This window comes from Lactuca serriola, chromosome 4 (genome assembly GCF_051521515.1).
Source record: "Lactuca serriola cultivar US96UC23 chromosome 4, Lser_US96UC23_V15, whole genome shotgun sequence".
Taxonomy (NCBI): Eukaryota; Viridiplantae; Streptophyta; class Magnoliopsida; order Asterales; family Asteraceae; genus Lactuca; species Lactuca serriola.
The window spans coordinates 14942179-14965510 of record NC_136411.1 but is presented as its reverse complement, the minus strand read 5'-3'; the positions used below and the strand labels follow the sequence as shown (position 1 = coordinate 14965510).

The 23332-nt window shown below is 30.4% G+C and overlaps 2 protein-coding genes across 2 annotated transcripts; both read right to left on the bottom strand.

The window, feature by feature from the left end:
- Positions 1 to 901: 901 nt before the first annotated feature.
- Positions 902 to 3667, bottom strand: LOC145101070 (UDP-galactose/UDP-glucose transporter 3-like). Its single transcript, XM_079038233.1, has 7 exons — positions 3459 to 3667; positions 2454 to 2551; positions 2213 to 2343; positions 2105 to 2135; positions 1899 to 2002; positions 1688 to 1809; positions 902 to 1503 (listed from the first exon to the last, which is right to left on the bottom strand). Exons 1-7 carry the CDS (start codon positions 3560 to 3562, stop codon positions 1095 to 1097), a joined length of 999 nt encoding a protein of 332 aa, XP_078894359.1. The 5' UTR covers positions 3563 to 3667; the 3' UTR covers positions 902 to 1094.
- Positions 3668 to 18089: 14422 nt separating this feature from the next.
- LOC145101068 (CDK inhibitor P21 binding protein) lies at positions 18090 to 21925 on the bottom strand. The gene is made up of 9 exons (XM_079038231.1): positions 21628 to 21925; positions 20442 to 20601; positions 20239 to 20342; positions 19921 to 20145; positions 19617 to 19826; positions 18885 to 18950; positions 18703 to 18792; positions 18549 to 18605; positions 18090 to 18350 (listed from the first exon to the last, which is right to left on the bottom strand). The coding sequence occupies exons 2-9, from the start codon at positions 20581 to 20583 to the stop codon at positions 18255 to 18257; spliced, it is 990 nt and encodes a 329-aa protein (XP_078894357.1). The 5' UTR covers positions 20584 to 20601; positions 21628 to 21925; the 3' UTR covers positions 18090 to 18254.
- Between the last annotated feature and the right edge of the window lie 1407 nt (positions 21926 to 23332).

Genomic DNA, 23332 nt, shown 5'->3' with positions numbered 1-23332 from the left:
TCCAGGGTGGAAGTTGGTGAATTTAGAGATGTGTACAACTCTTAAAGTATTGGGTACAAGTTGGTATAGGGGGCTGTTGGTTTGGGAAAATGATTTCTTAAAGAAAAGGTATGTTGGAAGTGATGAGAGAAGAGAGGGAAAACTGTACAAATTTTAAAAGCATGTTTCTATGGAGGCCCCATTTCATCCACCTTTTTTCCTTTTTCTCCAATTTTAAATCGCATATATAAATCAATGATTGGTTGTTGGGTTGTAAGCATTTTAAATAAAACAAATCTTGTTTGGTACGCGTTGTTTATTTTTTTAATTTATAGGTAATTAATACGATTTTAAAAATTATATTCAGTGGTAAGCATTTTAAATAAAACTTCAAATGACTTTTGACATTTTAGACCAGTTTTGTTTTTGTCAGGTTCTAAACTATTACCTGAAATAGACTTTTTTTTTTTTTTTTTTTTAAATAAGTTCGTGCGTACTGATACCTACAAATAATTTCTAGAGTAAATTACAAATTTGGTCATTATAATTTACGTAAAAGTTGCAAATTTAGTCCAAATTTTAAAATTGTCTCAATTGTATTTTCATTGTGGATATTGTCCCCGTACTTTAAAAGCAAAAGTTTAGTCCAAAAGATGAAGTCATTTAATGAGTCGAGGATCACATTGAGAGAAGTACAGAATTTGGACTGAACTTGAGATTTTTGGTAAAGCATGAGGACCAAATTTGTAATTTACTATAAATTCTAAGTTGGCAATAATAACCAATAAAGCCATTTTGTCACATGTTACCTTGACGCGAGCATAACTACAGCATACATGCTTCACATACTTAACACATCTAATTAGATAAAATACCAACTTAGCAAGCTAGCAAAAGCTTAAACTACTTGACTATTAAAAAAGAGAGAAAATACTTGACATAACTTGAGAAAAAAGAATTATGTGAAATAAGTACAACTTTTTCTCTATGGTAACACTCAAGAAAATTCTAATCTAAAAAAAAATAATTTTTATGGATTATGTATTCGAACTAAACAATGAACTAATGAAAAAAAAAAGATTTACCTAAAAAATGTGGTTTAGACCGAATTTTCATCAAACATTCTTCTTCTTTTTCTTCATTCTCTTGGGTCTCTTCTTTTTGAGGTAAATCTGAAAGGATAATCCAGTAAAAACCATAGCAACACTCCCCCATTGCTTTCGAGATAAAGGATTGCCACTAAGCACAGATGAAACCACAATACTCACAAATTTGCGAGTTGTGGTGATAGTGGTGTTAGTTAACGAACCAAAACGACTAATTGTAAAAAATATAAAATTTTGACCAATCGCGCCACATAAGCAGTAGTATAAAATATCCCATGTTGCTTCAGGGTTGTGTTTGCAAAATTGAACTGCTTCATATCCACTCGCTTCAGGCCAACCAAACATGAAAACCGTGTTGTATACTGTTCCCCATAAGTTCATTCCTAACATCATGTCCCATGCATTTGTTTTTGGGTACCTACAAAATACTGTGTTTCACATGCATTGGACTGGAACTAAACCCTACCTAAAATTAGCAAGTTATTTTCGACCTGTTTAATTAAACGCGCAACAACTATATTTATTTCACTTGATATTTTAATTTAATGTATCACAAAACCCTAATCTTGTTACATACATGATATATTAGGAAAATAAAGTACCTTGCGGAAATTGAATCTTGTGTCGCATTTGTGAAACCATCAAACACCAAGTTGAGAAAGCAAAGTCCATATCCGAGTGGAGCATTTGGATTAGCAAGTTTATTTATGGTTTTTGAGCTAGTCTGGATAAAATAAAGTCATTGAAATTAAATTAGTTTTGAATTTTTATAAGCAAAATAAACAAAATTGAGTAGAATGATGATAAATTCACCTTTGCCAATGCAAAGATTGACACACCACCAGCAACAAGGAGGCTGCAAAGATACTCCTGAAAAGTGTATCGAATACCATAAACGAGGGACCCCATCAACATCACTGTGCAAAAGATTAAGATTGATTATATATATATTTTTTTTGTAAATATGGTATTATGAAGCTTTTTTATATAAGTGATATGAAGAACAACATATGACACACCTGGAATCATTTTGGAAGATTTTGCAAGAACCTGTAAGTGATATAATGATTAGGTTCTTTAAAAAAGAATAAGATTGTCAAAAACAATAAATACATTTGTTACACAACCTGAGCAGGATAACTGATGTATTTTAGAGCTTCAATCCCCATTGCAGGGCCAATTGTGTTTGTAATTCCAGCACTCCAATAACTCCACCATGGAGCACGAACACCTTTACCTTTGCCCCAAAGCTTTATCACTAATGCAATGAACAGAAATTGTTAGTATTAATATTTATTTAATAGAATAGTGATTTGGATTTAAGATCATGAGAAGAAATGAAAATGAAGAAACATAAGAAAGACTCACTAACGAAGGACCATTGCAAACAGACAGCACTTTGTGCCAGGTTTAAGAATGCCAAATGTTCAAACCTCTCCTTGTCAGGGCCAAATCTCTTAGTAGACCTGGAAATTCAACAACTAAGTTTTAAGCAAAAGATGATAAAAAGTAAAAACATCTACCATGTTTTCAAAGAATTGTAAACATGTTTTACTCTAAAAAGGAAAATAGAAACAAATTTGTTATTGGTAGGATTCATGAATCATGACCACAACAATTAGAAAGGAAGATTAGTACATGTTTGTAAAAGAAGCCCGACATCAACAACATTAACATAGAAAGGAAGATTAGTACACGTTATATGGCTGAGAAATTTGCTTAGATTAGGATTGCTAATTCTTTCAATTGGTTGTTCAATTTCGGTTGAAGTTGCATGAAGAAAAAAACACTATATGTTTGAAGAAGAAATATCCAAACAAAAAGAGAACAGCAAATCATCATTATCCACGACTTTCATCTCTAAAAGCCCAATTTATAGGGTTCTTGGATCCATGATTCCAAATTAGACTTTGTATCCAAAAGTCATAGTCGCTTTCTGCTTTACAAATAACAAAAATATCAGTGGAGTTCATCCCCTGAAAAAAACCCAAACTCTGCAATTCTCATAACTTAATAGAACCTTAGATTTCCATTAGTAAAAGGTGACAGCAATGTTAGTCTTAAGTTATGTGTTTAATGTGAGAGGGTAGATTGAAAAAAAAACTTCCAATGGATCTTAAAATCGACATCATTTTGACGTAATTTATCGTCAATGTTGATAGATAGTAAGTTAAAACTTCCTGTATACGTTACTTTCAATTTCTTCGACGAGTTCATGGAAATTAAACATCAATCATCAGAAATTCCATTATTACAAGTTAGAAATTCAAAATTCACTAAATGCTAAAAGTATGAAACAATTAGATGAATAACATAATACATGAAATCAACAAAAGGAATTTAAGAGATCGATAGCTAAAAACTAACGCTTACACGGTCTCTTGAAGAACGCCTTGATATATATAAGCCGACCAAATACCAGCGATACAGAATGCTAGCTCCAGAGCACGGCGGAGACCTACGCCATGGAACACCATCGACGCCGAACCTAGAGATCCGGCGAGATACGTCGATTCGCCGGTATCACAGATCCAACGAACTCTTCCAAACGGTGGTGCTATAACCGAAAACTCAAACGACGGGAAATTTTCTATCAACCAGAATTTATATTTAATTTATATATTTTACGAGGAATGTTCAGGTGGAATAAAATCTCTTGAAGCTATGATGCACTTCCCACGTGGACGTCTTTGATTCGATGGAAAGTTAACTTTACAAATATCGTTTGATATGTTATTGAAAATGAGTTGTTACGTTACATTATGTTATCAGATTTTGCTGATTTATAAAATCAATGAGTATCCAACGTGTCAAATATCTATATAAATATACAATTTACTGAATTAAATTGATATATAAAAATAAAAAGATGTCGATTTATTAAAGCATATTAGATTAATGAAATTGTAACATTTAATAGATAGTTAAACATTTGGTAAAATTATGATTCCATGGGTATGCATGTTTGAGTTTTAGCAAGTATTGATGTTGCTAGATCTTGTGTGCATTAAATAAAATCCCATAAGATGATATGTTATGTTAAGTTTGTATATGATATTAAAGTGTTGTCCCAAACCCCAAAAGGCAACCTAAATCACCTCGCTCCAAATTGTCCCAAGCTGGTGTTAGAAGTAAAATCAAGTATTTAGGGAACGGACTAGTTAGCAGGAAGTTGCACATAACATATATTATCCATATTCTAATAAAAGACTTTTTTTGTCCACATAACATCTTCTAAGCCCTTCTCTTTTACAAAGTGAAATACCTATTTTGCCCATTCAACTCACATCTGTTTATTCTATTCTACTAAAGGATAATGACTTAAAAGGGTAATATATTTTTCGATCTGTACACATTTGGTCACGGGGTTTTTTTTTCGTCCACATTTACCTCTTCAACTTGTTAAACTGTACACATTCAGTCCTTATGACCGGTTACTGCATGTTAGTCGGAAAAACTGACTTAATAGGGTAATATATTTCTTATTTTGTACACATTTAGTCCTTAATATTTTTGTATACATTTAGTCCTTAATATTTTTTGTTTCAAAATAAATCATTTTTGTTTTTGTACACATTCAGTACTTATGACTGTTTTCTTTAGGTTTTTCTCACGACATCTTACGTAGGACAATCATTGATGAAGTATGTGGGCTGTTGATGTTTATGTGTAATGTGTCATTTTCACAAAAAACAAAATTTCATTTTTAAATAAGGCAAAACTCCCTAATTAAGAAAAAAAAACGTTTATTCCAAAATACATTTATCGAAAATCAGAGCAATATAAGAAACGCAGAATCCTCAATATTGTTAATGAGTGTGTACAGTCATGCATTCCCCTTCCCACGACCAACGATAGAACCTGAAAACATAAACAATTGGGTAAACACAAATTTTAGTGAGTTTCCCCCTAAAAGACCCGATACAACAAACGTATTATCATGCATAACGTACCCACACTCATCGGAATGGAATACCTTAGCCCAATTAGTCATCGGACTGGAATGCCAAAATGCAACAGGTCCAATCAGTCATCGGATTGGAATACCCAGGGTTTGTTGGCATGTCGCCTTAACCCAACCGCTCTTCTCGAGTCTCTGTGCCTAAAGCTTATAGCCGGCCCGCACCAGGTATCTTGGCCTACAGCATATAGCAGGACCACCTCCACCTATCCCACCACCATATAGCTATCCCACATAAGATGTCGTGAGAAAAACCTAAAGAAATCATTCGTAAGTACTGAATGAATACAAAAACAAAATTGACTTATTTTGCAACAAAAAAATTATTAAGGACTAAATGTGTATAAAAATATTAAGGACTAAATGTGTACAAAGTGACAAATATATTACCCTATTAAGTCATTTTTACCGGCTAACTTGGATTAACCAGTCATAAGGCCTAAATGTGTACAATTTAACAAGTTGAAGGGGTAAATGTGGACAAAAAAAAAACTTAGTGACTAAATATATGACTAAATATGTACAAATCAAAAATGTATTACCCTTTTAAGTCTTTATCCCATTCTACAAATCACATAAATCACGTATCTATTTCCTTTAATTTGACCTTCTTGTATTAATTCAAACAAGCGTCATGTATTGTATACCCGACATCCTAAGAAGAGCAAATGTATGGTTCTGAGTTCTGACCATTATGTTAGACCTACAATTATATGAATTATATATGTTATAAGGTCATCTGGTATACCTACAACTACCACAAATATGGTGGGATGTTATCATTATCACCGCATCGCCATACAAAATCCATATAAGTTTGGTATACCCACAATTCACATCATCTTTTTTAATTAAAATTAAAAAGTTCCTAAAAAATGTAAAAATATCAATTACAAGGACCAAATCAAAACGGCTAAAAGATGAGGACAAAAGTTGTCAAACCGTTAACGTTTTGTGGCCAAACTTTAAATATTAAAAGGTTCCTAAATAGAAAAGGGATCAAAGTTGTCAAACCGTTAAAGTTTTGTGGCCAAACTTTAAATATTAAAAGGTTCCTAAAAATGTAAAATTATCGATTACAAGGACCAAAAGTGTAAAATGGCTAAAAAATGAGGACCAAAGTTTTATGAAAAAATGTAAAAGTTTTGACTGCAAGGACCAGAAGTGTCAAAATGGCTAAAGAATTAAAGCGGTAGGAATTAGCAAGGTTTTAGAAAAGGGATCAAAGTTGTCAAACCGTTAAAGTTTTGTAGCCAAACTTTAAATATTAAAAGGTTCCTAAAAAATATAAAAATATCGATTACAAGGACCAAAAGTGTCAAAATGGCTAAAAAATGAGAACCAAATTTTTATGAAAAAATGTAAAAGTTTTGACTGCAAGGACCAGAAGTGTCAAAATGGCTAAAAAATTAAAGCGGTAGGAATTAGCAAGGTTTTAGAAAAGGGATCAAAGTTGTCAAACCGTTAAAATTTTGTGGCCAAACTTTAAATATTAAAAGGTTCCTAAATAGAAAATGGATCAAAGTTGTCAAACCATTAAAGTTTTGTGGTCAAACTTTAAATATTAAAAGGTTCCTAAAAAATGTTAAAATATCGATTATAAGGAATAAAAGTGTCAAAATGGCTAAAAAATGAGGACCAAAGTTGTCAAACCGTTAAAGTTTTGTGGCTAAACTTTAAATATTAAAAGGTTCCTAAATAGAAAAGGGATCAAAGTTGTCAAACTGTTAAAGTTTTGTGGCCAAACTTTAAATATTAAAAGGTTCTTAAAAAATGTAAAAATATCGATTACAAGGACCAAAAGTGTCAAAATGGCTAAAAAATGAGGACCAAAGTTGTCAAACCATTAAAGTTTTGTGACCAAACTTTAAATATTAAAAAGTTCCTAAATAAAAAAGGGATCAAAGTTGTCAAACCGTTAAAGTTTTGTGGTCAAACTTTAAATATTAAAAGGTTCCTAAAAATGTAAAAATATCGATTACAATGACCAAAAGTGTCAAAATTGCTAAAAATGAGAACCAAAGTTGCCAAAGTACAGGGACCAATTCTGCCAAAAAAACAACATGAAGTTCAGGGACTAAAATAGACAAAAATTGTGGAAGTTCACTATTAAAGTACAGGGACCAATTCTGCCAAAAAAACAACATGAAGTCGCCAAAAAAACAACATGAAGTCTAGGGACTAAAATAGACAAAAATTGTGGAAGTTCACTATTAAAATACAGGGACCAATTCTGCCAAAAAAACAACATGAAGTCCAGGGACTAAAATAGACAAAAATTATGGAAGTTCACTATCCCTAAGGAACAATTTCCATAATATATATATATATATATATATATATATATATATATATATATATATATATATATATATATATATATATATATATATATATATATATATATATAAAATAATAATAATTTGAAATACCCAAATCTCACAAGTAATTCCAAATCAACAGTTTTAGACGAAGTTAGGGTTCTAAAACGAAATCATCTTCAAATCAATTCCTATAAACTATGGTTGCACACTTTCTTCTTAAAGGGTGTGTTAGGATACAGAAAAAATGGCTACTTATTAGCTTATTGCTTATTCTCACCACAATAAACTAATTAAAGTGTTTGGATAGGATGCTTAAAAAATTAGCTTATTGTGGTAGAAATAAGCAAAATAAGCTGATTTTAATAAGCAATGGGGGAATGCTTATTACTTATTGGTCATTTTACTCATATAAGTTATTTTATTTTGCCAAACACTTAAATGCTTATTGTTTATTGCTTATTCCCACCACAATAAGCTAATCCAAACACATTTAAAAAAAATACTTATTCTCACCACAATAAGCAGATAAGCAATAAGCTAATAAGCTAAAGACTATTTATCCAAACACCCCCTAACTTCACTGATTTGCAGGTTTCACAGGTATCTTGATGATTCATTCTAAAAAAATACTTGAAGTTGTTTCACGATTGTAAGTCTTTTCAATTGGATTCTCTGCTATAGTTTACATACACAGTTTTTCCATTGAGATGATTTATGTTCATCATCTAGGTTTCAATTTCCCCATCGATTTGTTTCTGATGGTCATCATCGAATGGGTTTATGTTCATCTTTGTCTTTAAATTTGGGTTTTGTATGTTTATATTTTCTTTCATTTGATTTTAGCTATGTTTCAGTTTGAAATATTTCATAGTATTTTTCCATGAATCAACTAAAGAACCATTTCATGAAACTTTAGGTTTTGATATTACAAAGGAATACAAACTTAAATTGAACAAAAACCTGCCCAAGGATTATGGATAATCGTTCTCCACTATTGAATCATACCCTTCCTTTTGTTAAACTTAAATTGCAATATTTCTTCGATCTTCTCCTGCGATTTGAAGTTTATAGCAACTATTAATCATCCTTCTAGAGGTATTCTAGAGATAAAAAGTCGAAAGAAGCAGGCATGGAAGTTGCAAAAGAAGAGATAAGAAGGATCAAGGAATAAGAATAATTGGCTATGAAGGAGGCATTGGGTTTAACTCCCAAGCGTTCTTCAAAACCTCAAGTTAATAGACTTGATAAACATGAATTTTCTGAACTTGTGAAGAGAGGTTCTACTGCTGAAGATTTGGGAGCAGGTCATGTTGAGGCTGCTCATGTTCAAGGTCTTGGTTTTGCCAAGTAAGTTTCTGATCCATAATACCAAATATTAGTATGTTATTTATGTTTTTAAGGTTGTAAAGTTTTAACATTTGTTTAAAATTCTACAACAGGGTACCTAAAGCACGAGAAGAGTCAAGTTCATTGTAGCCTGTGGTGACAATGGAGGCACCCAAAAGTGCAAATGCAAAGAGAGATGAGAGGAAACATGAAAGGAGAGAGAAAAGGCATGATGATGATGATGATGATGATGATGATGATGATGATGATGACAGGAGACACAACAGAGGTAAGGGGAAGAGACGCCATGATTCTGATTAGTTTTGGTTTTTGCATCATTGCTCTCTTGATTATCTACATTTATGTTTTCATGTTTGCTATAGAACTCTTTATTTGTTAAGATTTGATCTTAGATGTCAAAATGTATCTTTTTTCTTTTAGGATTGAACCATGTATTGTACTATCTATCCAGGTATATCACAAATTTTGTTTTAAATAATTCACCAAACATGACAAATGTGATAAAGAACAGATAAAAAGGTAGGTTTTTTCCAAGATTTAGTCAATAAGTTGTAAAATAGCCTTATATTCTACAAGTCCTAACTATGAAATTACCTGCAAAATGCATAAAATGTCAGTCAGTTTGAAAAAAAATCATGTAAATGCAAAAAAATAACAATAATAATAATAAATTAATTAATTAAATTAAGAATATTCTTTTTTGTAGGGTTGACTTGCAAAATGCAAATAAACAATAAATTTAGAAGTTTTGCGAAATTACATCCAAACTTTCGAAAATCATGAGTTATTTTTAAAACTTTGTTATTTTTAGATTTTATTCAACTGTTTTTGTAGATATGTTACTTTTAAAACTTCTCGATCCTTTTGAATTTTGTTTGTTAATCTCAAAATCAAGGCTTCATTTTTTATATTTGTTTTAAACTATCCATTCAATCTATTGCACTTTTTTATGATTTTTATCAACGTGATAAAAATTCTAATAAATTGTCAATTTCTTGATTTATTAGAAAAAAATGTTCTAACTGGATTACCATATACGATTATGGTAATTTATTTTGTTGATTAAGCGATCTATTATTTGGCTTGGATGGCTTTTAAGGATGATGCTTGGCCCCATAATTGTTCCTACCACCAGAATTACATAGAACTATCTATTTTAATATATAGATTTTAGCTATGGGATTTAATTCAATATAAATTTGGATCTATGATATAAACAAGTAGTTGTTACTGTAAATGCCAAATACAACGACGTATACTTTGTAAAATCCTTAATGTTACTTTTTTTTATTGATTATGTCTTCATATACTCTTATTAATTTAATAAAAGTTTAAAAATATTTTTCTCGTGGTTCCACTGCTTGTAACCTAATATGGTATTAAAGTTAACACCAAGTGAGAGGAGCAAAGCCTAGTTAATAAGCTATCCATAATTCTACATACTGATTATGCTTATCTTGTATTTAAAAGCGAACATCTAAACTAGATACAATTAATTATCGTAATACATGTAGTCTGACACTCTTAACTCCTTTACACCTTGTTCTTGAGTTTTTTTTAGGAGAGAAAGGGGAGGAAACCAGAGGATTAAGAGGGAAGAGGGAGTTTTTTTAAGAGGGAAAGGAAATGGGAGGAGAGGATTGAGAGGAAGAGGAAAGAAGGAAAAAGGTTTAGCTTCTTTCCGCTCATGTTTGGGCGGATTGTGAAGGAAACAAAAGAAAAAGGTGTTTCTACCCTTGGCCCATCTTCATTTGTTCAACAAATAGGGCATGCCGATGAGACTTCTTCTTCTCCATCAAGCAAAAAAGCTTACGATTTTCTTCCTGTATCTACAACTTCGCGGGTATTTGTTTTATCTTTTAAAACATCTTTTAGCTTTTAGGAAAAAACTAAAAGATGTTTGGTAAAAACAACATACCTTGTAAAAGCTCCTTTTAGTTATAATGAAAATGAACTTTTTGCAACTTTTTTTAAAAGGACTTTTACTCTTTCAAAAACTAAGCCAAACACCCTATTCATCGTCTCTTTTTCCATATGTAATTTTTCCTGCCTGCAACTTCATCTTTTCCTTCTTTGCCTGTATTTTTTCTTACTTTTTCTTACGGCTTTGACTTTACCAGGTAAAAAAATTTGAATTGAAATTGTTTATTCTTTACACACATTGTTATTTTGATTAATTACAATCCTGATTGCTATCAATGCATTGTAGGCGGTAATTGATTTTTTATATTTAAATCAATGAAAGACAAAAACATAAAAAGGACATTTTCATTTCCTTTCCTTCCAACTCGAGAACATAACTTTCATTTCTTTTCTTTCCATTTCCTTCCGACTCCATAACACTAATCATTTCATTATTTATTTTCTTTCTGTTTCTTTTCATTCCCTTTTTTTAATTTTAAAACTCATGAACAGGGTGTGTTAGAGTTTAGATCGACAATTTGTTAACTAGTTTGGAATTGGATCTGTGATCCAAACAGGCCTATAAGTCCATGTTCTATCCGTAAAATTGCTAAAGCAAGTCTAAACTATTTTTACTCTCACAGCCCGTTAGGCCCATGCACCCATATGATATATTGTTTGGCTCCTTTAAGATTTTAAATCCAAAACACTTAGGAGTTTGGGTGTATATATTTTTAGAGTCGGAGCAGCATCTTTATTCTTTAGGTTCATAGTCGCTCCCTGTAATTAGTTATTTACAGTATGGACCTTAATAATAATTTATCTAACATTTGGATGTATTATTCTAATAGTCTTATTAGTCTTTGGTATAAGGCAAAATTTATTTAAATAGTTTATGGGGTTTTTAAAAATTACATCTTTTTAACTTTTTTTTTGACGCACATGGTCGCTGTTTCAATTTCTTTTATAGTTTGTTCTTTATTCATGTAAAACAAAAACCCTATTTTATAATTTATGTTATAATTCTTAAATAATTTTAATTTAAGAATGAAAAGAAAATAAGATAGACCCCATCAATACCCATATAGCAAAACGTACTTTGTATATACTTATAGAGTAAATTATAGTTTTGGTCCCTATGGTTTGGTCAGATTTGCATTTTCAATCAAACCTTTGAAAATTTGACAAGATGCATCCTTGTGGTTTAAATAAATTGTATTTCACATCCTTAGTCCATTTAAAAAGACCATATTACCCTTACTTTTATATTTTGTTTTTCTTATATATATATATATATATATATATATATATATATATATATATATATATATATATATAATTTTTTAATTTTAAAAAAATTTTCGCTTACATTTTATTTTATTTATTTATATTTTTTATTATTTAGATTTTATTTGATATTTTTTCCAATATATTGTTTAATGTTTTTTTACATTTGTATGTTTATATTTTTTTGAATAAAATTTTCTATTTTTTTAGCGTGTTATTTGAATATATTTTTTTTATGTTTTGTTTGTTTATATATTTTAAAATATTTTTTGTAGAAAATGTAAAAAATTTCGTTAAATTTGAATATTATTAACATAGATTAGGTATAAAAAAATTTTAATATGATAAATAGATATGCCAACCAAAATTCCAAAACGGGTTTCAAGTTATGAAATGGCTAATTGGAAACCATATAACTCGAAAACGAACAAAATTTCAAAAAATAAAAAAATGAACTCGAAAAATATTTATAAGTAGCTTTACAAATATATAAGAAAACAAAATATCAAAAACGTTAAAAATATATTCGAACAAAACATATAAAAAAATTATTCAAAAAATCGTTAAAAAATGTACTCAAACAAAATATAAAAAAACATTAAAAAATATATTCGAATAAAATTTCAAAAAATTACAAATAAATTAAAATAAATGCAAGCAGCAAAATATAAAAAATTAAACATATATATATATATATATAAGAAAAATAAAAATATAAAAGTAAGGGTAAAATGATCTTTTTAAATGGATTGAGGATGTACAATGCAATTTCTTCAAACCACATAAATGTATTTTGTCAAATTTTTAAAAATTGGATTGAATGTGTGAATCTACCAAACCATAGAGACCAAACCTGTCATTTATTCTATTTGATATGTAGCCCATTTGTATTGTTTTAGGTAAAAGTCTTGTAGAGCTGGCTGATTGTCTTGTCTACATCTATTTATAATCATACCCATGTGGTTCGTGGTCCTAATATGTACTTAGAAAGTATCCATCGAACCTGAATTAAGTCTATTGTTTTTTATTATCATTTATAAAAAAATAAAAAAAACTACAAAAACATAGCCCTTGTGTGTTGAAAGAGAATGGAGACCCCTGACTCGAGTTTCTGGAAGAAGATGTAGACTTGTTAGTGTTTTCAATTATGTACCAAGATATTGTTTGCTTTTGGTCAAACGATACGAAGACTTTCCATTGGGTCACAAAGTATAAATAGTTATCAATGATAATTGGGTGCGTTTCTACCTACGACAAAAGCGATTGAGTGGATAAGGACAAAATAATATTTTTTAAAGCCATTATGAACAATCAAGTTAAAAAAAGTTAAGGACTAAATATACACGCTACCCAAAATCAAAAGAATTATTAATATAATTTACTCTAAAATAATTGATGCAACATATTTAGTTATGGAGAAAAAAATAGTTTTATTTTTTATTTTTTATAAATGATAATAAAAGAGTGAAAAAAAAAACGAAAAAAAAATAAACTAGTTCAGTGATTAATGTAGTTTAAACAAATATTATAATGATTAAAAATAAAACACATAGAAAAATTCAATGACTAATTATAATTATAACAATGTCGTTCGATGTTATACACCTGCTATGAGATATCACCGATTAGAGTGACCAAAATAAATAAATTTCAATAACCAATGGTAGCTTAAACAAAGTATAATGGCCAAAATAGAACATCCAAAAAAGTTTAGTGACTAAAAATGCATAAACACTTTGATTTATTGGAAACGAAAGTTACATATTTATATTATTAGTGTCTATTTTTTCATGTTTAAGCCATCCATGAATGACATGTAGTCATTCTAGAACATCCTCACTTGATAAATATCATGGGAATGATAACAAAACAAAGTTATAGTAAGCATCTAATTCATTTGTATTTGTTTATAGGGAAAAAGTTGCATCGAATTCATTTGTATTTGTTTATCGAAAAATGTTAGATAGACTTATTGTTGAAATCACTTCATGGATTGTCGTTATAAGTGACTCTCACAGATCTATATTGCTTTGTACTTAAAAATATATACTTATAGATATCGGCATGGTTAACACTATGCTTAGATGTAGACAAACATTATGCTTGTGTCTTCACTAGAGTGTATGTCCTGCACTAGTGAGAGTTTGATAGAATATATGCCTAAAACATAACACACTGATATCACTACCAAACGACAGTTGAACCTAATAGGTCATATACATAAATAAAAAAAATAGTCAATAAATATAATAAAGATATTTGTGAGTGTTAGTATGTTAGTATTTAGGGTTTAGGCCTAAGGACCTTAGGGTTTAGGTTAGGCCAACAGGCCCGGCGCTAAAGGGGTGTGGGGTGTGCGATCGCATAGGGCCACGAAAAAAATAGAACCCGAAATTTAGCCAGTTTATCTAAGCAATATATTAATATATATGGGTTTACGTAAATGATAACATAAATGTTTTATGTTTTTACTAAATATTGATAACATAAAACATTTATATAACTTATTAAAACAAAGATTATAGAAACAGAATCTTGATAAGAAAAAGGTGTGATCACCAACCCACTAAGGCACTAAGGTCTTGTTTGTTTTTTAGAAAAAACCTTTTTAGACCTCTTATTGCTGCGCGGTGCAGCACACACGCAACACTTTTCATCTCGCAGTTGTTTGTTTTTTAGGAGTCTTCAGAGTCAAAAACCTTTGCGCGTGTTCTGTTTGGCGCAACACTTGTACTGCCTCTTCCAACCTCTTCCAGCCTCTTCTTCTTCTTCTTTTTTCTTGTTGAATTTTTTATTATATGTTGTTGAAATTTTATTTCACTTTTTTTTTTGTTTTTTTTGTTTATTCTTGTTGATTTTTTTTTCGTTTATTTATATTGAATAATGATAATTTTGATGAAATATCATTATTTTTTACTAAATATCTTTATTTTTTTTGTTGAAATATCATTATTTTTTATTGAATTGTCATTAACTTTTGCCGAAATGTTATACATTATTAAATTTTCTGTATTAAAAAACTATTTTTGATTTATAAAATTAGTTTATTTAATTTTTTTAATATCTGCAGCAGTATGCAGATGTTAAAAAAACAAACACGCTTCTTATTACAGCTTGCAGCCGTTTGATCCACCTCTTCTACTGCAGAGGGTTGCAGAGGTGGTCCGTAGACTTCATGAATTTTTGCTTCAGAAAATCAAACAACACCCAACTCTCCACCACAAGTCAACATTCTACAACCAACATTTGACCATAAGACGAGCTGGGACTGGGTTTGATCACTGATGTGAAATGCATTCATGATTTATAGTTTTATACCGTAAACTTTACAAATAATTTTATGTGACCAGACTACCCCGGCCCTATGTGCCTCGGTTTCATTTTTTTTCTTCAATTCATCAAATGCATTGAGACCTATCCCATCCCATAGGATCAGGAGTTGTTAGATTATCGTATGATTCCAATTTCTTAATGACAAGAAGGTAGGGTTCATTAGGATGTTAATGGTTGTGGAAAAATGTTTTTAGTTTTCTTAGAAAGAAAATTAAAAAAAAAAAAAAAAAAAAAAAGGTAGAGTTTTTATTTTCAGTTTTCAGTATCTAGAAAACACGTTTGGTTAGAAATGATTGGTTTTTATTTTTCATTTTAGAAAATTGAAAGACTAGCAATAGTAAGCAGGGAAGCAGAAGCAAAAGGTCTTCAAAGAACTTTTGTGTAATAAAGCTTCTTGGTCTCATTTCATTGGAGGTAGCATTCTACTGATGTTAAGTCATGGACTGGTTTCTTCCTGAGCTACTAAAATCTTGGAAATCGACTAGCCTTACTTCTTTCGGGGCTCCATCCCTGTTACCCTCGAGGAACTGTTTAGCGGTCCGGTTGTCTCGCACTCCTGGAGGATGGTCGCGGTGGACGAAGACCTCGTTTCGGGGGTGTACTAATCAATGAACCCCCGAAACCTACTTTCTTTTCTGACAAAATCAACTAAGCCTAACCGGTCACGATGTGCAAATTAACTAACATAATTTGAAACGATTGATCCAATTACAATTGGATTGGATCGGTTCTTGGATGACCCTGAAATCCAATAGAGCCTAAGTAATCCAACGTTTATCCAATATCATCATCTAATAAATATCCAATTGTCAACCAATATTATTATCCAATTAATATTATTCAGTTAAAAAATAAAATTGATCAAATACATTGTTATTATCAATTATCATAATTATGTATTTATAGTTAGTTGTTTAATTTGATAGCAATTAGATAAAAATTAGTTAGGGTAATAAATCAAAAATATCTCATGGATAAAACTGTTCCAATTCAACATCCGACTGGATTTGGTTTAGTTTTGTAGCCTATACCGAATTAGATTGGATCAACTAACAAAATCTGACATCCAATAGATAATTAGATTGGATCGGTTCTAGCAAAATCCAAGTGACTTGAACTGAAGAACACCCTAGTGTTCGGAGCATACGGTTAGGTGGGGTCGTGGGTGCATGTTAGGTTTATATTTTAGAAAAAGTTTAGAAATTGAAAAATATGAAAATCACTTTTCAAGTTATATGTAATTGAAAAAAAAAACTCCTCTTCGAAATTTTTTGAATATATATATATATATATATATATATATATATATATATATATATATATATTCTAATAAAAGAATAGTTTTAATATCCTTTTGACATGTGTCATCATATTAGGCCTCCTAATTAATACACATTTTATTCTTTTTTTTGTTATATGTCACCATATTAAACCTCTTAATTAATGCATGTCACTTGTTAACATATTAATTCTCTATTTCAAATTTTAAAATTTTCACTTTAATTACAATAAATTAATAACAATGCAATAAAAATTAAAATAAAATTAATACAAATTATAAGGTGATATAATTTCACATATTTATTTAAATTAACGATTATAATTGATTAATAATTTTGTGTTCTAACTATTAAAGTTTAATTAATTTTGTAGCCGTGGTTTCACGGGTTATAAACTAGTGTGTGTGTGTGTATATATATATATATATATATATATATATATATATATATATATATATATATATATATATATATTGAACAAACATGTTTTCTAACTTTTTGATTTTTCTTAGGAATTTTTTCAAGAAAACTGTAGAAACCAAACACACCATAACCATTTAAAGATAGTTCAAAGATTGTATCAAACACAATGAATGTCAACTAATTCAATGGTGAACTAAAAAAAATGGTTCACTTAGAGGTTATCAAAAATCCCCTTCAATGAGATTTCAATGCTAATAGGTTTCACATTTTGGACCAAGACTGATATAATGAGATAAAATTTACAATTTTTTCTCCCACTTTAGAAAAAATACGTCTGGAAATCACTCTATTTCCTTTTTCTGTAAGAAAACATGATGAAACCCATAAAAAGCTTGCTAAGGTTACTCTCATCAAGACATGGTGGGACAAAATCACAGAATCTCTCATGAGACTAGGGAATCTCTCATGCGACTAATTTCCATGAAACAAAAAGTGTAAAAAACCCAAGAAACAACAAAAAAAAAAAAAAAAAAAACAACTCGAAAAGATAGAGAATCGCTCTCAATTTTTCGCTTGTTAAAAAGACATCTCCATCCCATTAAACGAAAAATGTTAATAAGACAAAATTTGCAGCTCTTTATAACACTCACAAAGATGGGATAGATAATCGCTCTCGATTTCTCGTTTGTAAAAAAGGCATGAATGCCTTCTTTATCTGATCAACAAAATAGCATTAGAAAGCTTTTACATTCTCATACAGCGGGACAAGAAATCTCTTCCGATTTCTAATCTGTACAAAAGACATAAATACCCTTTCCATCCCAATTATTGAAATAGCCTTATAAAGTTTGTTCAATCTTGTCATGTCCAATGTAACAAGTACAATCTACAAGATCAAACTGATAGGTATCCTACATCTGAACCGAATTATTTCTGGTTAAAGAATCTCTTTCTAGTTGCTCTGAATTATTTCTGGTTAAAGAATCTTTTTCTAGTTGCTCTGAAACAATTAAGAGATTCTCTAGGTGGCAATATGCTATTGAGTGGGCTTTTTTTGTTCCAACAAATTCCATATATATATATATATATATATATATATATATATATATATATATATATATATATATATATATATATAGGAAACATATTCTAAAAAAAATACCCTTGTCAATATTTTTTCTCATATCCATTGCACAAATAAAAATTGTCCATTTGATTCTAAAGAAAAAGAAAATTTCTAAACAGAAACTTGGAGGTTGAAAATGAAGAAAGGATATCCGCAAGGGCTAAATGTGCACTTTCTAAAAACTTATCATTCGTCTATTAACGAACGTAACTGTCGTTGAAAAGTTGGAACACTAGTTGCTTTAACGGCCATCACTAAACCCATCAATCGATACTCTTTCAGCTACAACAGAACATATTACACAATCACTAGTGTTTCAATTGTATTTACTTTTAAAATTATTTTAATATATAAAGAATTTCTATTTTTACTTTTTATTTTTTTGGAACTTCAAATTATGTCGTTTTAACTTAACAGTTAACACTGTTCGTAGGTTTTAATCAAACAGAAACGACTTTAAGTTTTTTAAATAAAACTTACCTCATTGGTGGTGACCTGTTGGGTGCGCAAGGGAAAGCAGAAGGACCATTCACTTAGCTGATGGATTTATAAAAATAAAAAATAAATAAATAAATCAGAATTCCTCAAGCTAAAACAAAAATTAAATAAATAATTAGAAAAAAGAGAAGGGTACATTATGAAATATTTCATCTTCTGGCTTCAAGTAAATTATAGCCTCTTCACTCGAGCTGCTTCCCTTCTTTTTCTTGTCAGCATTCTTAAGCTAAAAGTCAGACAATAAAATAATAAATAAATAAATTATAATTAAAAATATAAACCAAAAGACCACTCATGTATGTATAGACATTACATTACCTTATAAATTTTGCTGATCAATAAATAATACTTGAAGCAGAAAAACTTCCTAAGCTCCTGTGTAGGCTATAAAACAAAAACTAGAAATTGATATTTCATAATCAAAAAGATAAGAAGGTATTATATTAGAAATAATTCTAGTTATTCATATGAGTAAAAGACCATTCTGCCCTTCTGTTTAGAGTGATGCTGAGGTGGGTAAATGATGCATTAGCCATCATGCATGTCTAAAGTACGTGTTGTATACATAAATTCTGTTATGCTTTTGGACTGAATAAGTTGTCTGAATGTGAGTAATTGACCATTCTACCCTTCTGCTTAGAGTGATGTCAGTAAATGATGTGCATGTATAGAGTACGTGTTGTATATACAAAGTCTTTCTATTTTGGACTGAATAAACTGTTTGAATGTGAGTAAATGACTATTTTACCCTTCTATTTAGAGTGATGCTGAGGTGGGTAAATGATGTCTGTCTAAACTCAAGTGTATCTGTCGTACACACAAAGTCTGTTTCTTTTTTTTCGACTGAATGAGAACAAATGACCATTCTACCCTTCTGTTTAGAGTGTTGTTGAGATGAGGTCTGTCTAGAATATGTATTTGTATACACACAATATCTAGAGTAAATGTTGTATAAACAAAATCTGTTTCTATTTTGATAAACTGTCTGAATGTGAGTAAATGACCATTTTACCCTTGGGAGAAAAGTTTATAGGAAAGTAATCATCTAACCTCATCTTCTGTAGCCCAAGAGATTTCATTAAAAATAGCATCATATAATGATGGGAGAAGCTGAGGAGGAAGATTTACAACACGTTGTGAGATCAAAAGACCAACATCAGCTGCTTTCTCCCCTAAAAATGATTTTAAATTTTCTTTTATTTCTTTTTCTTGACACTTTGATAACAAAAACTCTTTCACTTCCATCATGCATTTACAGTCCTGGATTAAACAACCACCATATATTTATTCAATCATGTTTCAAAAAAAAAAAAAGTGGAATATGAATCTTGAGATAAATGAAGAATATTTTTACCTTATATCTTTGTAAATTTAAAGCAGAAACAAAGCCATAAACCGATTCATCTTCATCATCTTCTATTTTAACAACTGATCCCACTGAAGTTTGTTGCAATATTAAGTCAACAAAACTGGTCAAATCCCATTCTTTATTATCAAGGTAAGTCTGCATCAAGACCTTTACTCCATGGAAATCATCAGGCTTTGGGTCAAAGAAGACAAAATCTACTTGAACAGCTCCCTTAAAAAGAAAATCATAATTTTAATAAAAAGTAGAAATAAAAATTTCAACTTATTAGAAGGGCGAAATGTGAATAAATAAATAAATAAATACCTCAAAGTCATCTTCATCTTCTGAAGAAGAATCTTCATTTTCAGAAGAAGAACATGACACTTCTCTCTTTGATTCTATGACATCATGTTTCTCCTTTTTTCTACCTGTAAACACTTAAAATTTTAGCTTTCACAATCCATGAACAAAATAATGACCATTTTGCCCATAGGAGAGAGAGAGAGAGAGAGAGAGAGAGATCATGCCTGTTGAGTTGAAAGGGGCTTTTATGTCATTTTGTTGCTTGGCCTTTCGTGCAGAGAAAATTAAGGCCATGGAACGGCCCAAGCGGGAGATGGCATGTTGAGGCTTTTGTAAATGAGTTCTTCTTGTTGGCTTTCGTGGCATTATAATTAATATGGAATCCTAGAAAAGTTCATAAATATAAAGATTGTAATATTTATAAAGTATAATATACTCATAGGCATGTAAAATGATATCACAAATATTCTAATTTGTATAATGTAAACACATGAAAACATCACAAGTATTTACAGTTATAATCATATTCCAAAATTTAACCCAAAACCTAAACAACGTATAAGAGGCCTGAATGATTCAATGATGTTTGGTAAGGTTGCCCTTCTAATAAAAACAACTTTGAAATGCATATTAACTACTCAAAATCAACAACATTTATAAATTATATAAAGATAATTGCAACATATAAATTATTCAAAATCTACCATTTTACCTTCTATCAATGTTATCTAATCTCAAAAAATCAAGTTTTAGAGGCACGAAACTAATCAAATGAGATTCAAGAACCAAAAAAACTGAACCACTCAACATCACCTTCAATAACTTTTAAACTATCCTATGCTAACATACAATTGTGATCATTCATTACAGATGTGAGATGTGAACAAAATGTTCAAATGATTCATGAAGAGAGGTTACAGATGATATGGATTGGGCAAACATGAAAGTCCTTTGACTGGGAATAAACCCATTATCCAATAAATGACATTATTGCCCTCAACCTCTATAAAACAGTTTATGTGCTTCATCTATTTGCCCTGTAAGTGAAGACATCTAGTTGGGGCAATTTATCATGCCATTGTAAGTATAGACATCCAAAAGTTTATTTGCTGCCTTCATCTGTGCCCTGTAAGTGAAGACACCTATTTGCTCTCTATAAAAAGTTTATGTGTTTCATATGTGCATCCAAAAGTTATTAACATGGCATTGTAAGTGAAGACATCTAATTGGGGCAATTTATCGAACACGTTCTCTGCATCCAAAAGTTCTTCGTACAAATCAAGAAGACGACTGTTGATAAAAGTGACGGTGGGTTCGTAGAGAATCAACTGCTTCCTTAATCTTGTACAAAGAAATATCTATTGGTCTGAACAATCAAATTATTTTAGCAAAATTGAACGGAATTTGTACCTGCTAGAACCAACTGTGTGTCGACGGACGAAGGATTTTTCCTTGAAAGCTCGAGGGAAGCGAAAGACTGCAAGGACGGCGGTGGCACCGGGTACGGAGGAAGAAGGTACCGCCGGTTAAGATTAACTGGAGGAGTATATCTCCGGTAGCACTGCACGAGTCGACGGAGGGAGGAGCACTTCTCTGGTGGCCGGCGGATGGGAAAATAAAGAGGGAGGAAGTAGCTGTTGGACTGTTGGAGGCGTTTTTTAGATTAGGGTAAAACAGAGATTTTCACATAAATAAATGAATCGTTCCGCACATATCTAATCTCCCGACCAATTCTAAGATAAAAATTGAGGCTTTTAATGGTTCAGCGGTACTTTTAATAGTTTAGAGATGAAATCTTTTTTGTTGCTAAACCGAAGGCCTATATTTAAAAAAATCTTTTTTTTTTTTTTTGTATAAAATCTTTAACACATAATTAGAATGTAACTAGTAAAAAGGTACGTGCGTGTTGTACGGGTCATATTTTTTTGTTGATGTTTGGTGGGTCACAAAAACAGAACACTATAAATGGTTGACTCTGCAAGTATGATGCTTAAAAACAAAATAAAGTAGAAATAGAATTTTAATGAATCCTAAAAAAAATCAAAATTACATAATCTTACATTTCTACTATACACGTCAAACTTCATCTAAATTTTATATTAGTCACACAGTTTTAGCTTTCATTCCAATTGGCAAAAAATATTTTGCTTTCACATCTTCGATTAAGATGATTTTTGTAAGAAAAGCATCATACCAAATAAGGCTAGTTCATTTTCAATCACATGTAATGATCACATGTATCAAAAAAGACTTTAATAGTAATGTACTTTCAACTTTCTATAAATGTGCCATATCTTAAATGTGTGCATGCTATGCGTGGATATGACCATTTTTTCCATTTTAAATTATAGAATATATGGTTGTGTGTGTAACTGTGTAGTTTTTGTGTATGTATGTGTTAATGATCGTATTTATATGTGTGTCTATGTTGTTATGTATGTCTTATTGTATAAAGAGTAAAACTCTAATTTTTCAAATGTGTGTCTGTCTTTTTAAATTCAGCCTCATGTGAATCTATGTTCTTTTGTGTATGTATTATACGGATAAATTGTATTAAAGTTATGGATTTTAAAAACGATTTTAATCCATAAAGGGTAAAATTATAAATTTTCAAATGAGTCTCTGTAATGTGTTTCTGTGAAGTTATGTATGAATCATTTTTGTAATTTACATTTTACCTAAATTAGGATCATTTACTATAATATTTACATATCAGGGACCATTTATGTAATTTCATAGTGAAACCCTTTTGGTTTGAAGTACTTAAAGGGATAAACCCTTTTTGTAACATCCCCTCTGGCACTTATCACAATATTGTCTGATTTGGGCTCCCGATACGAAAACTTTCCACGGGTGTTACACTTTTGATTTGAAGCCATTGAGTGAAACCATTCGTAAATTTAATATCTCAAAGTGAGAAACCTATTAGCTTCACTAGCCTGAAATTTATAACTACCAATATTTATAAAATTTTAATCTTTTATTCCAAATTTATAAATATTATAATCTAGTAACCTAACCTATTGCCTTGCAATCTCTTGATCAACACTTCACCAAGTAGCTTTCCAGTCTTGTGAGAAGGGGATGGAAAATGGAATTCGTAATGTGCAATTTA

Excerpts from the sequence above, each read along its gene's own strand:
- LOC145101070 (XM_079038233.1), bottom strand. The coding sequence starts at position 3,562 with ATGGTGTTCCATGGCGTAGGTCTCCGCCGTGCTCTGGAGCTAGCATTC. Across the intron at positions 2,136-2,212 it reads ACATCAGTTATCCTGCTCAG|GTTCTTGCAAAATCTTCCAA; the intron begins GTTGTGTAACAA and ends TATCACTTACAG. Across the intron at positions 1,810-1,898 it reads CAATCTTTGCATTGGCAAAG|ACTAGCTCAAAAACCATAAA; the intron begins GTGAATTTATCA and ends TATTTTATCCAG.
- LOC145101068 (XM_079038231.1), bottom strand. The coding sequence starts at position 20,583 with ATGCCACGAAAGCCAACAAGAAGAACTCATTTACAAAAGCCTCAACAT. Across the intron at positions 20,146-20,238 it reads AAGATGAAGATGACTTTGAG|GGAGCTGTTCAAGTAGATTT; the intron begins GTATTTATTTAT and ends TTTCTTTTTAAG. Across the intron at positions 18,606-18,702 it reads AAGATGAAATATTTCATAAT|CTAAGTGAATGGTCCTTCTG; the intron begins GTACCCTTCTCT and ends TAAATCCATCAG.